At 36.0% G+C, this 23860-nt stretch overlaps 1 protein-coding gene across 28 annotated transcripts in view; it reads right to left on the reverse strand.

Annotated features, from left to right (window-relative positions):
* The window catches only part of ERC2 (ELKS/RAB6-interacting/CAST family member 2), a 439127-nt gene that overhangs the window by 237065 nt on the left and 178202 nt on the right, over window positions 1–23860 (reverse strand). For 21 of the 28 annotated variants that reach the window (XM_065074542.1, XM_065074533.1, XM_065074531.1 and 18 more), the window contains 3 exons: window positions 23270–23463; window positions 18168–18179; window positions 4662–4797 (listed from right to left, as the gene is read on the reverse strand). In XM_065074542.1, coding sequence (XP_064930614.1) covers window positions 4662–4797; window positions 18168–18179; window positions 23270–23463 — 342 coding nt within the window. The remainder of the gene's footprint in view (window positions 1–4661; window positions 4798–18167; window positions 18180–23269; window positions 23464–23860) is intronic. The other 7 variants (XM_065074540.1, XM_065074522.1, XM_065074519.1 and 4 more) reach the window with 1 other exon arrangement.

Below are 23860 nucleotides of genomic sequence, written 5' to 3' on the forward strand. Positions count from 1 at the left end.
CAGAACTGTATGAGAGGGAGGGAGCAATTCTACTCATCAGAGCTAGACTACAATGTGCATTTCACACATGCATGCTGTGGGAATCAGAGAGGAATGATATAAAAAGCAAAATCCCAAATTTATTACCATCTTCCCTCACAAAATGACCAGCCTTCTGAAGACAGAAACATACAGAATCCGCTCAACACTGGGCATTATTAAAGCCTTCCAGAGAGGTATAGGTCCACCTTTGGATGTATGCTTAAACTAGAATTCACATTTAATACCACAACTCACGATTTAAACCTCTTAAAAGGTTGAGTTTTCTCACTACATATGTAATTCAGCACTAATAAACACAAAGCTGTGTGTTTATGCAATGAATTCTCTCCTGCCTTATGTCAGCTATGTACATTAACGTCAATCTCCATAACAGCCGTGTTTCCTCTGTCTCTGAACTGATTATACTGCTCTGTTCATTTTTATTTGTAAGACTTCCCTAGCTTCCTCTTTTTATTAATACTACAGCTTCAAAGTTTTTGAGACAATGCAGTAGAAAATACACTGCATTAAGAGAAAAATCATAATAATGTCAGGTATAACCCTTGTTTAGGTCATTCTTCTGTTTTATTTTAAAAGACACAGATATAACATATGACAATGGGCTGTCTTAAGTATATTTTGCATTTCTAGAACTACTACAGAGATGAAAATTATATGCTGAATTACAGAGTGAAAAACGAAGTAAAAAATCCAAGTTTAAGGATTCATGCTGACTAGGTGTGAAATCTCTTGTGAGTTATTTTTAGCAAGATACCACACATACTCACAATGCAAGAATCAGACAGCAGTAATATTAACTAGCCAGTATTTCTCCTCTTTTAAAAGGACTTTCTCCTGATCATGTTTTATTCATTACCTAAGACTAAATTTCCAGCCAGTGCAAAACTATCGAAAATATCTCTTTTTGGCATGTGGATTTCTGCCCAAAGAAAATTCAAGCTACCTAAAAGAGAATTGTGACAAATAACCCAAGCATTTAAAATACTAGGAGAGTTAAAGAATTTTCCAGAAGATAAACCAGAAAAAAAGGCAGAAATACCCAGAAGGTCTGCAGATCAGAGCAGAACAGGGTATTAAACTTTCCAACTTTGTTTTCAGTCTCATCCTTGCACATCTCTTGTGCCATGTATGCAGACAGTTTGCATAAAGTTTCCACAGAATCATGTTTCTGCACTTAGTACAAATATGATTCCACAATATTGAATTCACTTATTAAATCAATACTTTACATTTATGAAAAGCATAATCAGACAAAAGCATATACTTAATTTCCTTTGAGGCTATGCAATGAGGCATATGGGAACATTATTAAACGCACATTCTTACTGTTTACTCTAGAGAAAAGAAAGGACCTTGTTGTTGTTTTTGTTATTACATCAGGTTTGCAAAACAGAATCAAAACCAAACCCACTTGAGTTCTCAATGTTATGCAAATGTTTTCTTTCCCAATTCTATTAAGGTAACAGTGTTACTGGAACAAACATGTTCCATACAAGCATGCATCTCAGGAAATAAACATGTCTCACATCTATAACATTTCTAGATGCTGCAAAGAGATTTGAGGAATATGCACAACTTTATGACATGATACCTTTATATTTCTTAGATCAGCATTTCTCACAAAATCTTTATCTTTTTAAAACAGACAAAAAAGATGGAAATATGAAGTCATGTTAGATACACCATTCTCGAAAAATTTCACGATAAAGTGTTCAAGGGCCAGCTCTCCTGCTGTGATGCTTTATGTAATATATGACCATCATGTTTGGCAAGATTTGCACAGGTCTGCCCTTGATTTGTGGAAGGAAAAAGCAGAAAACCTCACAACTATTCTTCATTCCCAAGAATTAATCTGAAGTCTGGCTCCCTGATGTTTCCAATTTTACAGTGATCCAAATAACCCCCCAAAACCACACCTGAAGCATCACTCACAATTCCAGCTGATAGCTGAGGGAGACCAAAGTGAGTGCCCTCCCCAGGCAGCCCAGGGCACTCTCCATCACAGCAGTGGCCCTGGAGTGCTGTGAGATTGGGCTGTCACAGACTCAAACTTGACCTGCAAGCACTGATACTAGGATATGAACCAGCTTGGAGAGGCTTTTTTCTGAAAACATAGTTAAAAGTGTCACAAATATACATGATGCTACAAGCCTCAGAAACTAACAGAGCTTGTTGAAGCTTCAAAGGAACTACATACTTCCGAAGGTCTTCAAAGCTACCAGACAGCAAGTGGGCAGCTGAATGGGTAGAGCTGCAGCCCCTACTTGAGCTGTATTAAAATGGATTACACATCAACTGATTGCTTCAGCTTGCCCTGAATAACTCCCTGAATGGTCTGTTGTCAATTATACCAGCTTGCTTATTACATCTTTTCCAGTACTTCTGCAAAAGGGATTGAGACTTGGCTGGAGTAAATGCAATTTGACTAATCTAATTGCTCTTCAATTCTCAGCTGAGCTTATCACAGCTAGCCAACAGCCAGCTTATCACCATTAGCCAACAAATACAATCATTACATCAGGCCAGAGAATTTTAGGATATATTTTACCCTAACAGCTCGATACACCACTCACAAATGTAACAAATACACTATAGAAACAAATACTATGTGTTAAAAATGCCTATAAACATAGGGTGTTCCTACTAAGCATTGCAGAAAGTATTATAAACAGTGACAAGAAACAGTCGTCAGATTCCTATGGTTTACTAAGATGTTAATTCAATATTTATTGAAATACCAATTAATTTTCTTTTTAATTAGCAGATGCCTTGGACTCCCAGAAACTTGTTTTCCATGGTAGATCATATATCTGACATCAGGTGTCTACCCACAAATCTTGCCTTACTTAAATCCTCAGATCATGACTGTTACAACATTTTATTAAATCCAGATATTTTGTATAAACTGAAATTTAGTATCAAGAGTTATCAAGTATTCTACTGTGTCAGATTATTCATTCAGTAAACTCTTTTAGGCCAATTTGAATTCTGTACATGTTCATATCACTAGAAGAACTTCAGTTTACATTTTGCTTCCTGGGGAAAGTATTGTACCATTAGATTGGTAGGATTTACCTATTACATAATGTACCCTTTTGAACACGCACATGAGTAAGTTCAAATCTGGAATACGCACAAATGCAGCTGCATACTGAGACCTGTGGAAAGCAGGTGTGTTTCATCCCCATAGCCCAGCATTTGTGGCTAAATACTAGAGGAGTAAACATTTATCTTATGCCAAATATGTGAAATCACCTTATGTGACCAGGTACAAAAGCCTCAAATCAAAATCACCCTGAAATAACAAGCCATAGAGGCCAACAAAAACCATAACTGCATCCACCAGTGCACTTGATCAAACTTTTTAAAAGGAAAAACTTGCATTTTAAGACATACTTGCTTTTCAAACATCTTAATGGAGGAGGAGGAGGTGTTTTTTTAAATAACCCTTATGAAAAAAAAAATCCTTTGTATACCAAGGCTAATTGACTGGAGCTTTAGAGTTGGTTTGGCTATTTAACCAGACAACCACCTACTTATCAGATTCATATAAGTGCAAGACTCGATGTTCTCACCTAATATTTATAACTACCTTACACATTAAAACAAATAAACCATACAAGTGAAAAACTTTAAATCAAAATAACCTCCTAAAAGCAAAATAAATGTGCATAAAGGTCATGTTAGCTCCACTACACAATGTCAAACTATTTGCTTGAACGGTTCACTATGGCATTTTTGTAGAACTAAAAGTTGCTCAAATCTTGCAATGATAGGGAACCCTCAAGTTCCCAACATGTGAGGCAGCGACTCTTTTCCATTGTATGGAAGCAGTATCATAAGCTTTTAGTGGAACAATTAATTTTGTGATTAATTTTTGAAAGAAAACCCTGAGGAACTTCCACAGAGAATAACAAGTCCTTCACCACACAAGTACAACATATATTTGTACAACAGATACCGTGTTGAACAACACGCCCCAGATATCGCCATTTGATCTTGTGAAAGAAGCAACCATACCAGGACACAGGTTATCAAGCCCATTTTGGAAAGGCTCCCTCGAAGATATCTGGCTCCTGCACCTGCTAGACCAAACCAATTCTGTCTCTCAGTTTGCTGAGGAAGGAAAAAGCTGCCAGATGTTCCTCAAGTTTGGCTGCTTCTCTCCATCCCTCTCCACTCACTTTATTTCCTTAGGGATTTACTTGAACACATCACAGTGCTTTAGAGTCAAACATCTATCTGCAACTGAATATCTCCAGGTATTTTATGGCTCAATCTGTAAAGTCTAACAAGCCTTTTTCATGCACGTAGATTTGCCTCCTCCAAGATCCATGCAGGGACAGCAGTCTATTTCACTAAAGAAGCTTAAATTACTTACTTTCTTTCAAATATAAGTAAAATAGTCCTTGTGAGGACAGGGCTTCAAATTCCATTGTTTTTTCCTCACACTAAATATTAATTATTTCATGGGCATGACTGAAGTCAGTAGTGCACCCTCTGGTAGGAAAGGAGAAAGTCATCAGCTCTTTGTGGGAACCTACATCCTGTAAGACACACAGTGAAACAGAGTGTACTTTCCTTAATGATTTTAAAACACAGTTGAAAAATAAACTCACTTGTAAATGTTGGGAGTTGTCAGTCATATTGTCCTCTCGCCTGCGAACTTCTTCCAACAACTGTGCATTCTTCTTTTTCTCCATTTGCTGATTGTGCTTCAGATTGGCAACCTTCTTGTTTTGGTCCTTCATATGTCTAGGAATTGTATATACATATGCATTAGTCTTAATAACTGCAATCACTTCTTTTTCTCTATAAATTAACTGGTGACTATGACACAGGACATTGATTCTCCAGCAGATACAAGTATTCCAGGTAACAGATGTGAACAATAAAACATCTTGTTTTAAAGATAGCATATCGAAACAGATTTAATACCATCAGGTTATACAATGGTAAAGTAATTATTGGGCCTAGGAGATTTTTTTTTTCCTTTCCTATCGTTTGCTCACAAATACTCATACACATTCTAAGCACTATGCAGGAAAACTGTTTTTGGAACAGAGGGAGATTATCCAACAATCCTTACACACTTAGTGAATCTGGGAACAACTTTAATGGGTTCTTTAAGTAGAGTGAATGTCAAAGGAATCAGAAGGTGAAGGTGATGACTAATGTATGTTGTGAAATTCTGTTTTTGAAAACCTGGACTTCAAATACAATGTTTCTGGGGATTAAAGTGTGACAGGGAAGGAGGTCAGGTCATAAACACGCCATGAAGAATAAAGGATGCCTTTACAAATAGCTTTGTATATAACAAAAATGTTAAATTTGTATCTTTTTTTTAAATAATGATACTTCCTTCTACAAAAGATTATCAACAAATAGATTTATGAGTAACTTCTAATGAAAACAAAACTAACTTTACCACCATTAGGTATTTTCTTTTGTTAAGACTGTAGTCAAGTGAAAAAAAATATTTTAAAACTTTTTCAATGTTTAATTATCTTTTGCTCTGGATCTTATTTATTAAGTTACCAGAAGCTTTCCTGATTCTGATACCTGGCATACATCCATTACAGAAAGAAAGCAAGCTAATTTAGCCTGGCAGGCACTGAAAAAAATACCCTTGCAGTAATGCTTTCTACCTGCTTGGATTCTTAGATATTATTTTCCCGACACTGACTTTGAGGAATTTGCTCCCTTTTATCTATATAAAAATAAAGTCATGTGCAAATTCCTAATGAGATCCACACACTAATCCTATTTTGGCAAATGAAGATAATATCATTCAATGGCCAAAAGGATCACTGAAAACGTCTCTGTTGCTTCCAAATCAGAACTTTTAGGGAAAAAAATGATACATTTCTTGCACTGATTTTATCATGCTAAAGAAATTAAGTCATTTTATGTTACTTCTATCACTGGTTTCTTTGTCTGTTTTTTTTACTATTTATTTATACTGAAAACCTAGCAATGAATCTCTAATCAATAATGTTGCCGTGGCATTAAAAATTCTTAGAAGACACTTCATTTACAAGTTTGTAGGTACAGTATACAACAGAAAAGCTAACCTATTATTACTACAAAAAGGAACTTCAGCTTGCCTAGAAAAATCAAAGTGGATACATCTAATTCAAATAAAAATCTCTGCATTTTAAAAGAATCTACATCAAGCTCACAGATTTTTTTTTTTTTTTTTTAAATACAAGTATGAATTCCTCTATTTGAAAAATTGGTTTGTCCTATAGTTGTGTTCAAGAGTTTGCATCAGCCTGTTAAGGCACAAAAAGAGAGCTTGGCCTAACTGATCATCTATTTAAAGCATCTGTCTCTCAGAGTTATATTTTCATGTTAGGAATAAAATTTGTGAAGACTGTACAAACTGTAAAGCTGAAATAATCCCCAACAAGACATTGTTACCAGAAAATAGACCAGTTTCAGAGGAAAATGGGAAAGGGAAAAAAAAAAAAAAAAAAAGAAAAAAAGCCATCCTTTTTAAATCATTAGTAAAATTATTTGTGTAGTACACAAAACAGTGCAAAATAGTGGCTGAGCTTCTCCAGGTTGAACCATCTCTAGTCAGCAGTTAGTATTTGGAATGCTAATGACTTTGAGGTCTTAGCCTGTATCTTCCTTAAACGTTCTCAAATATTTTATTATACTACCCAGATATAGTTCTAATAAACCATACACCCAAGGCTCTCTCCCCTTACACATACCTATAACAAAATGACAAGACTCCTAAGAAACAAAATGGATTTCCAGCTCAAAGAGACCACCCGTAACGTAATACAGCTGTCTCTTTAAACACCATGTTTAAATCACCAAATTAAGTTCACTTTAGAACAAAAATACACTACACGATGGTCGAAAGTAACCTGCCTACATGAGACCTAACTCAGAAGGCCTGGGAGTATAGGAAAAATCACAAATATTTTATCAGAGAAACGTTAATTTTCTGAAAAACACAACACTCTGCCACAGTTAATCAACAATAAACAAACAAGACGACATTGTTAAGAAGAGCGGGAATATTTCTGTCAAAGTTGCGATGATGGATTAATTAAAAAAGCAACCAGAAACTGCATGTTCCAGATGAAACTTGTTTCTAGGTCTTAAATAATATGATTTTAGCTGTTGAGTTGTCTCTTTTTTACTAAATTTCCTCAAGAATACGGGGCTGATACCCTTTCTTTTTCTAAATCAAATGTTCAAATATATGCTAGATGCTCTGTGCAACTCCAACTGAAAATCAGTTCTCTTTCACATGCCCATGTCACATAATTGCAAGCATAGACATAATCAGCCCAAAACCCAAACAAGTATTAGAAGAAAATTACTTTCGCAGTTTCTACATATAAATGTAGTACTTGGCAGAAATTTCAGTGGTGTCATACGACTTTGTGCTGTTAAAATATAAAATGGTTTCCAACCTAATGCTGAGTAAATGATAAATTAATTTATATTTAATATCTGTAAGAAGTTCAACTTTATGCCAGTGCTAACTGCTTCTTTCATCACCCTTCCCTCTCACAACTTCCCATTTCAGTTTCTGTCTGATGCCACACTGAGAAGTAGAACACGGTAAAGCTGCAAAGGAAAACACCTGGTGCCTGTGATATGCAAAATCTTAAAGGGGAAATAAAAGAAAGCTGTGTCATAGTCTCTCTTTCTTCCACAACTGACTGCATGCCCATGGAAATGAAAAGAAAATGCTACAGTTAAAAAGCCTAGCTGAGTAGTTTTGGTTTAGGCCTGCATTAAAGGTACAGGAGGAGTTCGACAGAGGAAATAAATTAAAGAACACATTTCCCACCCACCCCCTTTTTTTTTTAAACAACAAACATAATCCTTGATCCAGTATATTTTTTGAATATGTTTGCTCTGGTATTTTTTCACATGGCTGTTTCTTAAATGCTTTTGAACTAAACAGAAGATTAGGGTAAGTAAAAACTATGCATGAAACACAGAAAAATATTCGGGAACAGTACACAATCAGCACAAAATAGCATATGACATTACCATATAGGATATAAATATCCACTTAGTTTCCAAGTAGCTATGCTGATATGCATAGTTGAGTCCACAGTATTCTTTGTCATGAGGGATAAGTTTCATGTGTTCTGCTACACTGTTTCAATTTAAAGCTATAAGACCTCAAAATTCATTAGACAGAATGAAAGAAATAAAATGTTACTGTTTAAGATATATGTCTGCAAAATCTGAAACGTTTGCTGCATGGGTCTGGGCAGTAGAATTTATCTTACCATCACGCATTAATCATATTCTGGTACTAAAATCTATGCAAAAGCATTTTTTCCTTTGATAGTGTGAGTGCCCCAAAGCAGTAAGATGAAATCCACAGCTTTCTGATTTTCCACATTGTTAAAGTGCCTTTTGAAGTTGGGTATCTATTATCTTGTACTGAGCTAAATTATTTAACCACTGAACTAGGCATTACAGTCATCTCAATCTAGTTATCATAGAGCACTACACTGTGTTCATACTTTTACAAACTTCATACAACTGGAAAGCCAGTCTCCAAACTCCTTCTAAGGCACCTAAGCCCAGAGTGCACTGAAGTGGTGCCAACACCACATTTGCCTTAAAGAAATGATGTTCTGAGCTCATAACTTTTAATAAGGAAAAAAGCAGCCTAAAAAGCAGTGTAGATGACTAATAATTTACACAGATGCTTAATCATGGCCAAACATTAAAATAGCTGGTTAATGACAGTTTTTCAGATAACAAATTTAAATTTCTGTTTGTGTTCCTATGGTTATAGCTTGTCAGCATCTGTTACAAAACATCTAGTAGCTTTATCTATGGACAGAAAAAGAATTCAGAGTGGAGCTAAGATGTCTTCAAAATAGACCTAGAATGTAAGCACATCTTGAAAATTTAAAAAAAAAAAAAAAAAAAGGAGAGAGAACAAGTTCTGTCCTATTCCACTGGACTTCACAGGCAGCTTTCAACTCAAATGATCATCCGGTATAGAGAAGCAGCATCTATCAAACACCCATGCCACATAAATACTAGATAACAATGACACGGGAATTTAAGAAAATAAAACAGATGAAGAGCACTAGATATAGTAAAGAATTCTAAATAAAATTTGATTCTTATAGTACATTAGCCTTTCTCTCATTTCTAATGAAAAGGAAAAGATTATATAAAGCAAAATACTTCTCTAGAAACTGCTTAAACATATTGAACTGAGTTTATTAATTTCTTTAAACCTAGAACAAGCCACTGCTCTGAACTGTAAATGCAGAGTAGACTGCAGCTGTGCTACTCCAGTAAAAACTGGCCAGTCATATGTCCCCATCCATCCTCCAAATTCATCATGATCTGAGATAATTTTCAATAATCTTTCTCAGCACATAGAATGCTCCACAGCCCTTAGTTTCCACCTCAACTGGGCACTGGACTTAAAATTAGTATCTAAACCACAGCAATGCCTGTATCTGTTTTCCTCAGCATCCAGCAACTTTTTCAGAAAAGTGACCTTGGACTTCTAACATAGGAATCCAGAGACTGTAAGCAGCTCAGATCTCTGATACTGCTGAAGAACCACCAAATTATGACTGCTAAATATTTACGTATGCTTAGAGTATCATAGATCCGAGCAAAACAGGTGAAGGAAAAAGACAGAGTTTTTATACAGCCCTATGACTTTGTCTCCTATGAAGTCCAGACCAAAGCAGCTAGAGCCCCTTAATCTTGCTGTACAAACAGCAAGACACCCTTACAGCAATTACACGAGCCATTTATTCTATTTAGTTTTTAACTGAAATATCTTTCTATGAAACAGACATCAGTGTCACGGAGACCGAAACCCTTGACTAGCAAAAAGACAAATACCAAAACAGTAGTAGCACTTAGTTCTTGCTAGTATGAATATCACTAATTGTAATAACTACATTTAACCATATTCGTTTGTGGGGTTTTTTCTTGTTCTTCTGCAATAGCATACAACTTGATCTGATAGTTCTAACTACAGCACATTTAACTACTTTAGTCCAACTTTTAAAGAGAAATATCAACATTTAGTTTCTGCATGTATGTCAGTATCTTTCAGATTTCATTCTACAGTAGTGTGTAACTGTTGTCTAAATTCAAATGCTTTATCTCTGATAGCTAGAGAAAATCATGCTATTTCATTAAATTCCTCACTTTAATTAGCCACCTGGGTACCCTGGCCAAAATGCTGGTTATGTCAGCCAAAAATAAGTGTTACATGTTTAGTATAGCCTTTACGCTATTTCATAAAGATTTTATTTTCCCTCAAAGTATTCAAAAAATGCAGACATGCAAAATACTTCCAAGAGTAAAATCTGTAACATCTTCTAAAGGAAATATGTCTCTGTACTAATTTCAATTGCAATAAACAGCATTACAATGGGACCAGATGTCTGAAAGTCAATCAAAAAATTCTCCAGTATGCTAGAAACCTGTACTCCTTAACAAATAAAAAACGAGAGTGTAACAAACTTACCAAACAATGTTTCAATGTTTTCAGGAAAAAAATATAAATACGATTTAGTCAAAATAAGTAATTTCTATAAAAGTCTCAAAAATATATTATACTATTTAATCCAGTGCACATATTGTAAACAATCATATCCACCTATTGTGAATATTTCCAACATTTTTACTTTTTTTTTAAAGAAACCATCCCTCCTTTATAAATAGTCTGTACCTTCTTATAAACAATAATGTAACTCAGCAATAAAACCTTAACATTTTACTATGCACTCTGGATCTCAGTGGCTAGTCATGCAGAAGACCTGATCCTGTAAATCCTCTCCATGTGAATGTCCATTCTGAACTACATTACTTCAGTAAGACTCAATAGAAATATTTCTAACAGTTCAGTTCTCACTGTCTTAAAAATGACAGTACGCATAGGTTCCTATGTGATTTACTCAGTCAAGACTAAAACAACAGCATGAGGTTAATTCTTGAAAATTCGGATCCATCTCCACTGAAACCCATAAGATAGAATTTCCATTAAAATATGAGCAAAGCATTGTTTCTGGCATTTTCCCAGAATAAAATATATTTGCTACTACCAATCTATAAACCTGAAAAACAAAGATGGGTTTGACTCTAGCAAATTGTAAACACCACAAGAGGCATTAAGAGGGTTACTGACAGACACATTCCTGACACAAATATGCAAGGACACTGTTTATTCACTTACAAACCATAGACAGATTTGTCTGGGGAAAAGAGGCATTATCATGATAAGAAAACCTATACCCATGACAGGCTGAAATTTTGATGTGACAATGGAAACATAACATACCTCAAATAACCATCTTTTTTCAAGCCCTTAGGCTTTAGTAAGTTAGACTCAAGTCACCCTAAGATTTACCATATGCTAATAAAAAACATAGTATCTTCCTTTGATGTCATTTGCATTTACAAAAACTTTCAGTTTGTTGGTTTTGTTTGGTTTTTTTTTAATCCAGATTCTATAACTCAAAGAACTAGTAGTATCCAAGACGTCTCTTAATATTTGAGGGTTTTCCTTATTCTTACCCTTTCTTATTTTCTTTTTGTTAACTAATTATCATGATGATAAAAAATTAAAGAATACTTTAAACATAAAGACAAAAGTGATCATCTCAGCCTTCAAGAAGTTAGTTAATTTGACATAGCCAGCACATCCAACAGAACTGGGCTTCAAAATAACTTACATTATTTCTCCCTTAATGTCAAAATTTATATTGAGGCTACTCTTTTCTTTATGCCCTGATATAAAATGACAAGCAGTAATGATCATTTAGCTTTTTTCCTTGTGAAATGAAATCTACTGACTGCAAAACTGCAAAGCCAGCTCACCACTGTACACAATGATTTTTTGCTATGAGATCCACTGACTAGCAAACATTTCATGTTACAGAAACACAGAATGCAACTATTGATTGCTAGTGAATTTGTTAAGAGCAAGGAAAGATTTAGTGTGTCTCAAGTGACAAAGAGAAGGAGTATTCCTTATTAAAGTAAGGTGTGGCACAACTGCGGTGCCAAAAAAGCAACCAGGGAAAAACAAAGGTACAAAGCAGCTGCCTGGTTCTCCCAGTAGGGAATCTTCAAAACACAGAAAAATGTATATATATTGTGGGGCTAAATGCATCTAAAAGCAGCAGCATGCACTGTTTCAGTGATGCCCTACCAAAAGTGATCCACAACTGACACCAAATGCATATTCACCACTGATACAATATATTCCACCCACAAAACAAGCAGCATATGTAGAATGGAGCCTAAGAAAGTCCCAAAGCTATAATTAAGCAATTTACCACTTCTAATGTGTTACCCCCCTCCAGAGTAATTATTTCATTTGGGGTTTGTCTCTTTGGTTATTCCAACAGTCAGATGACAAAGCTGGTATGAATATCTGTTACTCTGTCAAAAATAGTATCAAAACTTGTAATACTTTCTTTGCATGGTCTCTTTATTCCATTTGATAACACTATAAAATGTACTTGAATTCTGAGATTATAAGTGGCCAGATAATTGTCTGCCTTATGCAAGACCTTTGCCCTCACCTTTGCCCTTCTTGCCCACACTATTCCAAAGCAGAAAATCTAGCAGATCTTACTCCCACTCTTTTCCTTTCCTCTATAGAAGAACTATATTTTCCTTTCCTCTATGGAAGAGCTATATTTTCCCCTCTCTACTTCCCACTGAAAAGAAGCAGGGACAAGACTTTAACTGCCTGAACTAATTGCCCTTATAATTGTTTAAACCCTTAAACTGTGTAACAACATAACCTACCACCCTATTGCTGATCCTGTGACACAATTTCATTTTTACAGTGGTGCTATCTGATCTTGCAACTGAAATACTATCCACTCTACAGTGACACAAATGGGAGTAGCTCAGCTTCCTTAGCATGTCGATTATATCATGGGATGAGAAAGTTTGAGCAGAAGCTTCCTGGAGAGACAGGAAAATGTTGGCACACTGGGGCTGGACTGTCCAAGCTGCCAGAAGTCCTTCCCTTGTGAAATAAGCTCATGACAACAAGTAAAATTTTGTTGCCTTTGTACAACAGAATTTGGAGGAAGCCAATACTCTCTGGTTAAATTTGGCCATCAGACTTTATCTTTTGGTAATAAAGGCCATTATTCTGCTATACACCTCAGAGAATATTATCACAAGAAGTCAATATTGCCATCTCTTACTGAAGAAGAATGCTTGGCCTTATTTCTGCCATTCACCTGAAGCCAAGGCTACTGCAAACTCCATGTCACATTTCATACTCCATCTACACTCCATGAGAAGCACCCTCTGTGTTCTCTCTATGCTGATATAAAGGACTGGAATCAAAACAACCAGCACAAACAATGGACAAAAACATTATCCAAATCAAACAATATTTTTTTGATCTCCAAAAATTTGATTCCCACATCCCTTCTTTTCTAGTTGACTGCAAAAATGCCATAATACCCAGAGTTACCAGTTAAGATAAATCAATTTTAATATAGTCAATGTTTTCATTACATTCCCAGTTCCTGTTACCAATGGGTTATGTAGCGATTTCAAGTTTCACTCAGAGGAGCAAGCTTGCAGCCCACACAGATCTATAGCTCTCAAAAAAACACAAGACAATTCTATTGCTGGGTTTAAAAAAAAAAAGAAAAAAGTGCCACAAATTCAAATAATCCTCTCTCTTCTTCTTTCCCCCTTGCCCTTTGAGTCCCACTATTTCAAATTTTTGAATTTCTTAATACTCGATTTATGATAGTGCTTTAGTGTGACAACTATTTTACTTCCAAACACACCTCAAAAAGATATTATTGCCTTGAGAGAATCAACAACCCTTTCTGGTAGAAATAAAGTGACTGTCACTGGAGTCACTGAAACATTTCTCACCTCAAAGACAAAAACGTGGGAGGAAGGGTTTACCTAACACACAACCTGGGAAGTTTTCCAAAATCCTTGGTTAAGAAGTGTTTAGTCTGACACAGTTCCCTCCAAAGCCCTAGAGAGATGCTAGAAATACCCACATGAGGATAATGCATGAATGAAAAAGACCTACTAAAATCCTGTTCCAAACTATGGTTCATATCACTTTGTTTCAACACGTATCTGTGCTGCAACCACTGAAACGCCAACATAGCACATGGCACTACTGTTTTTCTCAGCACATTCTTACTGGATGACACTTCATATGAACATGTGTGAAATCCATACCAGAAGACTCATCTATCACACATCTCTCTCGTGCACCAAGGATTGTTCTACGTTTTCTTCCTATGTTCTTCTTTAAAAAAAACCAAAACAAAACAAAATTAAAAACTGCTGATGACAGACACTACATGAGAACCGTAGCTGATCTGATTTAATATGGCAATTGCTTGCTCAGCTAATTTATTAATTGATACCATTAGCAATAACGGTAACCAGTAACTGGAAATAACTTGTTGCCTGATATTTGCAACCAAGGAGCTGCAGTCCTGCTGCTGCTTCATCAGGTCCTTTCTGGATGTTGTCCAGGTAAAGTTTCTTCTGGTTTGTTTTTTTTTGGTTTTTTTTTGGGGATTTTTGTTTGTTTGCTTGGGGTTTTATTAATTAACAAAAAAAAAAAAAAAAAAAAAAGCCACACACAACACCACCAACTCCTGACTCTGTCCAGTTACTCTCTAGATCCAACTGCTCCACAGCATGTCCCTCTCAGCCTGACAGCAATCAGGATCAAATCTTCTCTGCTCTTGCATTTCAGGTTTCATTGCAATTTCCTTCTGAATCAAACATTTTGACTGCAGCTCCTGGCTCAACCCAGCAGTTCTCAAGATCACTCCAGCCATTATCATTCAATATGTAAATCAAACTTTCCATGGTTTTCCAGACCTCCATGGTTTTTCAGATCTCAAAACAGATCAGGTACACTTTGTATGATTTCTTTTTTTGACATACTAACTTCCTCTTATTATAAATTCAGATCGGAGCATTCCAATCCAGGGACAATCAGTTGTCCAGGCACATTGCTCCTGCATTATGGAAGCAAACAATGTGAGTGGTTCCACCAACAGCCTTATTCCTAAATTTAGTTCTCCTGTCTCTTTTCAGTCACAGCTTTTTGAGGGTAAGCTGTGCTATCTCACAATGATTCTCCACACACAGCCCCCTCCACTTCACACAGGGAATCCTGAGAGCATTGCACCCAGGCAGGCACGGGCTCCCCAGGCAAAAGCAGCTCTGGGGTTATTTCATTCACACATTCGGGATGTAAAGAAATATGCTCTTGTGGATCTTCCCCCTGAGGAAAACTCGTGGAAGCAGCAGATCTAGAAAAGCCTAAGAAATATTTTGTCTTGAAAGTAGTAACCATGAAACACAAAGAGAAATAGTTCCTTATGTTCTCACTTCCCCAACACAGAATTGTGGTTTCAGGTCCAACCCAATAGAAAGTGGACATTTTTCCTTCAGAGATATAGAGATCTTTCCTCCTCATATCAAGTTGATGTTGCATATGCATTTACTTCCACAGAGTACTAACACCCCAAATCAACAACAACAAAAAAAAGCACATCACTGAGAAATTACATAATATCCTTCCTTATTTAAATAATCCATTGATAATTGTCTCAGAAATTATTATTTTAACCTCTGCATGTCTTTAAGCAAATTGAAAGGGCAAAGAATAGAACTAAGTAGACAGGTTCAAGACTGGGATAAAAATGAACAACAATGCATTGCCCTGTCCCAGGGACCCATTCACATCCAAGGAAATAAACTTTCTACTTTACTATTTCTTAAATAAAATGAAATCTAATTGTACTTAAATTCAAAACCACATATGTAATCTTATAAATCTAAATAATCTCTTAGCAAATCTTCATCTCTTTCAAAACAATTAATTGTAATGTTGATTCTGTGTATGTAGCAAACAGACTAAACCAGAAAGACATGACAACAATTTCCCTGTTATCCAATGTGACAACTATGTTTCTCACTCAGCATAACCAGTCTCTCAGAAGAGTAATGTATATCACAGATTCTCTCAGTTTTCATTAGTACACTATCTCAATTTCTCCAGGGAAATTATCTTTGAACAACATATCACTCTGCCCTTGGAACCATCAAACTGACATTTGACAAAACTGTGGAAGGCTCTTAAGTTAAATTTAAAACTCTGTTAAACCTTGCCTTACACATCTCATTGAGCTCTAGGCTCCCACGGAAACAGCTAGGAAGGCCAAGAGCAGAGGCTGATGGGAAAACTTTTAGCACTGGTCAATATATTATACATGGGGAAAATATCAATCTCTTCTTTATCTGCTGGCAGAAAAGTTTGGGGAATATAGAACCTGCTGTAACCTAAATGAAAATCAAAAAAAAAGTTACTGCACTGATTCTTGTGCTTAGAACATTCTTTTAATTGTATATGTAGCTGCACACAGCCAGGGGAGGGTTTATGCCAATGTATTAGATTTTACGGTTTGTCATCAGTATCAATAGCCCATCATGTTATAAAATATGCAGCATCTTTCCAATCATTCTAACTTCATATAAATGTGGATTAATAAAATGACAGCTAAGGACATATTGATTAGCACAAAATAAATTAATAGATCTGTTTCTTAAATTAAGTTTTGACCTTAATGATGATTCAAGCTGCAAAAACTTAGCACCTCACTGAAATCCCACAATAAACTCTAATCTTATGCTACAACTTCTCTAGGACTCTAAGGGTGAAAGTTGGTAGGGTTATGAGGACAGTTTGCTTCAGCTAGGTCAGCTGGTTTTTTAGGTCAATAAAACAGAACAGAAATTGCACCTTTGACTGCTGAACAAATGTTTCTGCATACCAATCATTGAATTCCAGTGAAATCAACCATAATGACAACCACAGACCATAATACTTTTCTTTAAGCTCTTTCTGGCTAGACAGATTTTCAATCTATGTTGAGTATGTTCTGACAGCAACTCCAGAGTGGTCATATTCAGACAATAATTTCATCATAGACAACTCTAGAGTAAATGCATTTAATTAATTTCTGGAAGACTCTGAAAATAAATAGTTTAAGTAAAACAAAACAAACGCCAAAAAAAACCCAAACAACCAGTTTGAAGGCATCTATGTCAGAAACCCCTCCAATGCATCTGAACCATGAAATGTGAACTGTGCTTGGTTTTGAGACTAAGATACCAAAACTCTCACAAACTGACAAGCTCTGCTTCTACATGAATAAAGAACAATGCTGTACAGAAAGTATATATTGATGTTAAAACTCTGAAAGCTTTAGATCTGAACACATTATAGAGGCAGACTGGACATTTGCATGATTCTAGTCAAATGTTCTGCATGGCAACCTCATACCTGGGCCCATATCTGCAAATGCAAAACTTTGGTACCTGAAATCCACCTAGAAAGTCTTTGCAGTACACACACTCCTTTATACTCCAGTATGATTGATTTGTGAAGAAGTAAACACTTTCTACTTTGATAATGATTGAAAACCAGGTCTGTTCCTGTCTAAAACAAAGCTCCTTCTGTACAGAAGACAAAACCTTGTGCAAGTTTTAATCAGAAGTTTCAGAAATTGAAAAATAAGGGATCATCTTAAGACTATAGAACTGTCTTAAATACCTGACACAGGAAAAAAGGGGAAAAAAAAAAAAAAGCTACAATCTCAAATGAATGGGGAAAAAAAGAAGCAGATGAACCTGTAGTCCAAACTATATAAACAAACTATATAAACTATATTGTCATCATTCACTCTATTACCTACTGGCCTAGGTTGTCTACCTAAATGTTATTCCTGTTGTTGAACTCCCTAAACAAAGATAATAAAAGTAAAACTGGAAGAAGAAAAAAAGCTTCACACAAAACAACATATGAATTGAATATGTTGTTAATAAACATTTTTTTCTTACAGACTTTTGACAAAAGCATTCATTTACTGTGAAGTTTCTGATCTAGAAATGGAAGGACCAAAAGCTTCACAATAGGGACAGGTGGAATAAATAACATAAGAAGAAAAAGAAAAGAGACAAACAGAAGTTATTAATATGGAATGAAAATGGCCAAACAAATGAAGCATCAATGAAAACCTTAATTGCAGAAAGAGCAATTAATTAAGAGAGCAGAAAATACTGACCTGGAAGTCAAGCTGGTTGGAGTAGGGAGGAAAGCAGCAGTTTGGAGAAAAACAGATAGGAAAGAAGACAATAAAAGAGAATAAAGGGAGGAACATATTAGTTCTTTAAAAATATAACAAGCAGATGTTATAGTAGCAGATTTCATTAAAAAAAAAAAAAAAAAAAAAAAAGGAAAAGGAAAGGGAAGGGAAAGCAACAAATAAAGTAAAACTTCTGCAAGAGTACATCTTTTCCATGCACCAAATGAAACTGAAATTTCAAAGTAAAATGGCACCTTGTCAGTTGTGGACTGTGGAAAATCAGCTGTATTTATAACCATCCAAATGCATACACCAAAGGGAACAAATAAATTAGGTGGATATTGGTAGACTTGCAGTGTCACAAATGTCTCATTATATACCACAACATTTTTTTTGAACCTGCATAGGTTTGGTGACCCACATTCATCAAGTCTTCTCACAATAGCCAACAGCTAAACAATTTGACATCTTATTTAAAGATACCATTTAGAAGTTCACAAAGCACTGTACTTAATAATCAAATACTGTACTTAATAATCAAAGACAGAGATTGCCCCCCACCCCCAATGCTGACAGCAATTTTTTTCCTTCAGTCTGAAGATTAAGGTTAATACTTCATCACTGAAAATACATCGCTGCTTGACAACTTCTTTGTTAAAAAACACCTAACATGCCCTTTCAATTAAGTAAGGCAGAAAAGATCCCTGTCCAACACCCAGTTAGACTAATCCTTAGACCTGTCACTAGTGCACAGTTTTTCATTCACTTATGAAAGGGAAATGTTTTTAAAGCCAAAAAAATACTTTTTTTTAACACAATTATTCCATATCTTGATGGTTTGTCATTTATGCAATGAATCACCAGTGCTGTGTGGACTTATTTTCATCAGAATTCAAATCTAAATCAATTCAGAATGAATTAATTGTAGTCTGAACACCCCAAGACCTTAAATGTGCATGTACAGTGTTATTACGCAAAACTTACCACTGCATATGAGAAGCGGATAACAAAAAAACAAAGTGCTTTTTTAAAAGTAAATTGCTTTTGTCTCATAGGTAGTATAGGATTTTCAAATGAACTTTCATATTGTTGTAAGCTTTGCTGAGAAGCTACACTCAATCAAGCAAATGACTGACTATCAAACATACCAGTATAGAAAAGCATATCCAAGATTTCAGCATCTACACTATGTTCTTACCACTTCATCACCAAGCTGCAGTATTTCACTCTTAAACCAGCAACAGTCTGATTAGGATTGCAATCTTTATCCTTTACCAGACAGGTTAGATCATAGCCAGTTATCTTAAAGGTGGCAGGTAATATGCTAGTCCTGCTCTATCTCGTATTATCAGCCTTTGCCCAAACTCTTTCTATGTTCTCAGGGATGACTAAAGTTAAAAGACCACAGTGTCCTGACATGCTTGATAGGCACTCTGGTCTCTCCAGTAAGGGTACTCAAAGCAACTGTTAACAGGGATATTTAAATATGGTCCCACCTGAGAAAGTAGTTATTAATCTAGTTGTCTTGCTCCAAATACACTACTTTCCTGTATGGTATTTGTTGTCCCACTAAATGCTTTAAATCAGGGTCCAAAGAACAGCTGGAATATTGTTTACAGTGTCAGAACCTGTAAGGGCAGCCTCTCCGCTCCTTTTTCATCCTCAGTTTCACACATGCCCATGCAGGGTCCTTTCTTCTCCCATTCATTATGATTTAATCCAAAGGGGCAGAACACAGGCAATGGGATGCTGGCCTTTCTTACATTCTGAGAGCACTTAAGTTACAGCTTTCATCCTGAAGAAACCTCTCTTAATAGAAGCAACATGTTTGCATAGAAATTTATAGAATGTTAAGTAAGGTAAAGTTAACACAGAAATGAAAAGCACACAGGTTGCTAACCACATTGTTCTTGTAAGAGCACAAGACAGTGTGGAATAATCTGGTTCAACTTGTGCACGCAGCTGCAGGTAGCCACATTTCATCATCAGGTTCATCCACGTACCAAACTGCATCTTAAAATGAGTTACACAGTATCACAGAATGTCAGGGATTGGAAGTGACCTCGAAAGATCATCTAGTCCAACCCCCTGCCGGAGCAGGAACACTTAGATAAGGTTACACAGGAAGGTGTCCAGGCAGGTTTTGAATGTCTCCAGAGTAGGAGACTCCACAACCCCCCTGGGCAGCCTGTTCCAGTGTCTGTCACCATCACTGAGAAGAAGTTTTTCCTCAAATTTAAGTGGAACCTCTTGTGTTCCAGTTTCAACCCATTACCCCTTATCCTACCGTTGGTTGTCACCGAGAAGAGCCTGGGTCCATCCTCGTGGCACTGACCCTTTATATATTTGTAAACATTCATGAGGTCACCCCTCAGTCTCCTGCAAGTTAAAGAGCCCCAGCTCTCTCAGCCTTTCCTCATAAGGGAGATGCTCCACTCCCTTAATCATCTTCGTTGCGCTGTGCTGGACTCTCTCCAGCAGTTCCCTGTCCTTCTGGAACTGAGGGGCCCAGAACTGGACACAATATTCCAGGTGTGGTCTCACCAGGGCAGAGTAGAGGGGAAGGAGACCCTCTCTGACCTACTGACCACCCTCCTTCTAATACCCGCCAGAGTGCCACTGGCCTTTCTGGCCACAAGGGCACAGTGCTGGCTCATGGTCATCCTGCTGTCCACCAGGACCCCCACTGGCATCTTAAGTGATGCAACCTAGAAGTGTGATAGTTTCTGAAGCAAGAAAATCACATTAAAAGATAACTTACTTTTTTTTTTTTTCCTAGTTTACAATAATTAACTTACATATACTGTGTGTGTAGGAATTTGGAATTAATCTTGAAAGCTGCAGTTAAGCTAAATCAAGGCAGAAACTGTATTAAAGTCAATAGAAATCACAAACAAATCTTAGAACATGATTATTCCCAAAAAATTGCAACCTACTGTCCTTAGCTTGGTCATGCCACAGAGAACTCACTGTAAGAATTACAGAAGCACTTAAAGGTTCATAGCAAAGCTTAACTACTTTATCACATTGAAAGTATTGCAGATCCTGTACAAATAAGTCTGTGCTTACTCAGTGTTCCAAATTATTTTCTGCTTAGTTCACTATCAACACCCTCATCAACAATAACAGACTGGAAATCACCTTCCCAAAATTTCACTGATAAAAGTGCATTGAATAAAAAAAAATTAGTCCATTGTATAACTTGTTACAGGGTTCTCAGACAGTAAGAAGAGGACTTACAAGGCCATAGTAATATCTCTGTAACCCTTGGTTCCTTATTTTTTGTAATAATTGTTTTGTAATCAATAACTCTCATATTTACTCCAAATAAATCTACTGAGCTATATCAATTCTTTATCTCTTTTTAATATAAAATATTTAAATCAAATTAAATCAGTCACAAGCTTCACTACTTCATCATGTTCACCTTTTGATCTTGTCATTTTAATATTCAACTATTGAACATGTACATGATTGCTACTTAATAAATCTCTTAAGATTACCTTCCTGAGCAAAAGTTTAACATGCCTACTATTGTATCTAGTGTCACACAATAATTCAGTAGGTTTTATATCCCAGTGAGGATATCAGTTACTGTTTCTGTAAAAACTATACAGTCAGTTTTCACCAGCGTGCCCACACCTGCAGTCACTATATTACAAGCCTAGGTCTCTAACCAACCCTGCAGAACATGTACCAACGGATGGAATAGACAACACTTTCTTCACCACAAGAACTCACTAATTGTGTAATCTTTTTTCCAATATGCTGCTTTAAGATCCAGCAGAGTTTAGGCAGAACTCACAGCCAAACAAAGTGACCGGTCTTCATTACCAGCTCCCTCCGGCATCTGCTTTACACAATAAAATCAATGCAAACACCAAAGTATTCTAAACTCTTTCTGATGTGTTGAGAGAGGTAACTGCTAATTAAAGTTATCCTCATGTAAACATTCAGCTCTATTTCAAGTACAAATCTTCCTTCTACACTTTAAATTTGACGTCTTTGTTCTCATGACACTTTGATAACTATAAAGCATTCATTATTACCACTATTAAACCTTTGCCAAATATCTGCAGAGAAAGATAAGTTTTGGAACAGATAACTGTGAAGGTTGCTAAGCCATCATCAGATAAAAGATGCTCTACACATCTTCCTTTCCAAGTCGGGTCTGTTTTCCTTCCCCTGAGGCAACAACATTTCCGGCAGATCTTCCCCTCTTTCATGGTAGTTGTCCCTAATAGGACAGAGAACTGCTATGTCTTGACTGGAACTAGAGCAATAATCACAACAATGACACCCCTTAAACTTCTCTTTTGGAACTATGAAGCACTTTTTTTTCTGACTTGATCACTAGAAAACAATTATATAAAATATTTCAAAACAAAAACTTCTTTCTTGCATTTGTCCAAAAGTAGATAAGTACAGGAAGGGAACAAAGAAATCTGATCAAAATAAATTGCTTATAAATCAAATAAATTGCAGGATACCATATGGGAGAAGTTTCCAAGAACTGTTTCATTATGAAGGGCATGAAACCAATGGATCCTAAAACCCTCCTGTCTCCATTAAGGAAAGACTATACAACCTTCCAAAAAATAAGACAAACACTGCCCAGTCCACATCAGAAAACATTCATTTGAAGCCAACAAAGACTACAAAAACACTGAGAAATAGTTATCGCTATTACTAAATAGTCATAAGACTTGTTAGAAATACTTTCCGATACTTTTCAGGACTCTGAGAACCAGTGATGCTGTTCACACTGACAAAACAAGCGTGAGGACAGATTTGATTTGGCACTCCAACAAGGTTTTCTGGGAAGGTTGTTGCTGCTGTACATTGCATATGGTTTTTCCTATATGTGTTCCTTTTAGGGAGACTGCTTATAAAGTGGAAACGTTAAATTGTTCCGAAGTCAGCAGACAGGAGATACCGTTCTGAGGTAGCCTTTTTTTTTTCCAATTTCTGATTCAATTTTACAAGACATAACAAATATTCTGTTAAAAACATATTCTGCTCTGCAATGAAGATCAAGAAAATAAAAATGTCATTCAATGTAAGACAAATACAAGAATTACCTTTCTAACTCAGCAATTTTCTTATCTTTGTCATTCTTCTCATTTTCTACTTCCTTGAGTATTTCTAGAAGTCTGTCAACCTCAGCCTGAGCTTTGCCACATTCTTCTCTATAGTAAGATGCCTCTTTATCAAGCTGTTTCATTCTGTCTGCAAATTCTGGATTCATCCGTGCATCCTCTTCAGCCTCGTGAGCCTTCATTTAAATAAAAAAAATACCAAAACATAAGGATGACAATAATTTATATAGCTTAGGGACCTTTACTTCTTCAGTCTCAGAGTTTGAATTTTCATTAAAAGGATTATGGGTATTTCTGTCTGATGACAATATTTTCTACAGAAGCATTATAAAAAGGAATGAAAATCTCTTCATAGTTTAAAATTAGAGTCAATGCTACCAATCTTGAGGAAGGACGGGATTTATTAATGTTTTTTTACATATTAAATCAATCATACTTTAAGGGTGTGTTTTTGTTTTTAATAAAAGAATAATCTTGTAATTTATTTAACTCACATTAGCCTTTTAAAGTGTTTTAAATACATAAGCAATTTCTCTTTCCCCATATATATACACTGTTTTTATGCAGTGTTGG

Source organism: Columba livia, chromosome 10 (assembly GCF_036013475.1).
Source record: "Columba livia isolate bColLiv1 breed racing homer chromosome 10, bColLiv1.pat.W.v2, whole genome shotgun sequence".
Lineage (NCBI taxonomy): Eukaryota > Metazoa > Chordata > Aves > Columbiformes > Columbidae > Columba > Columba livia.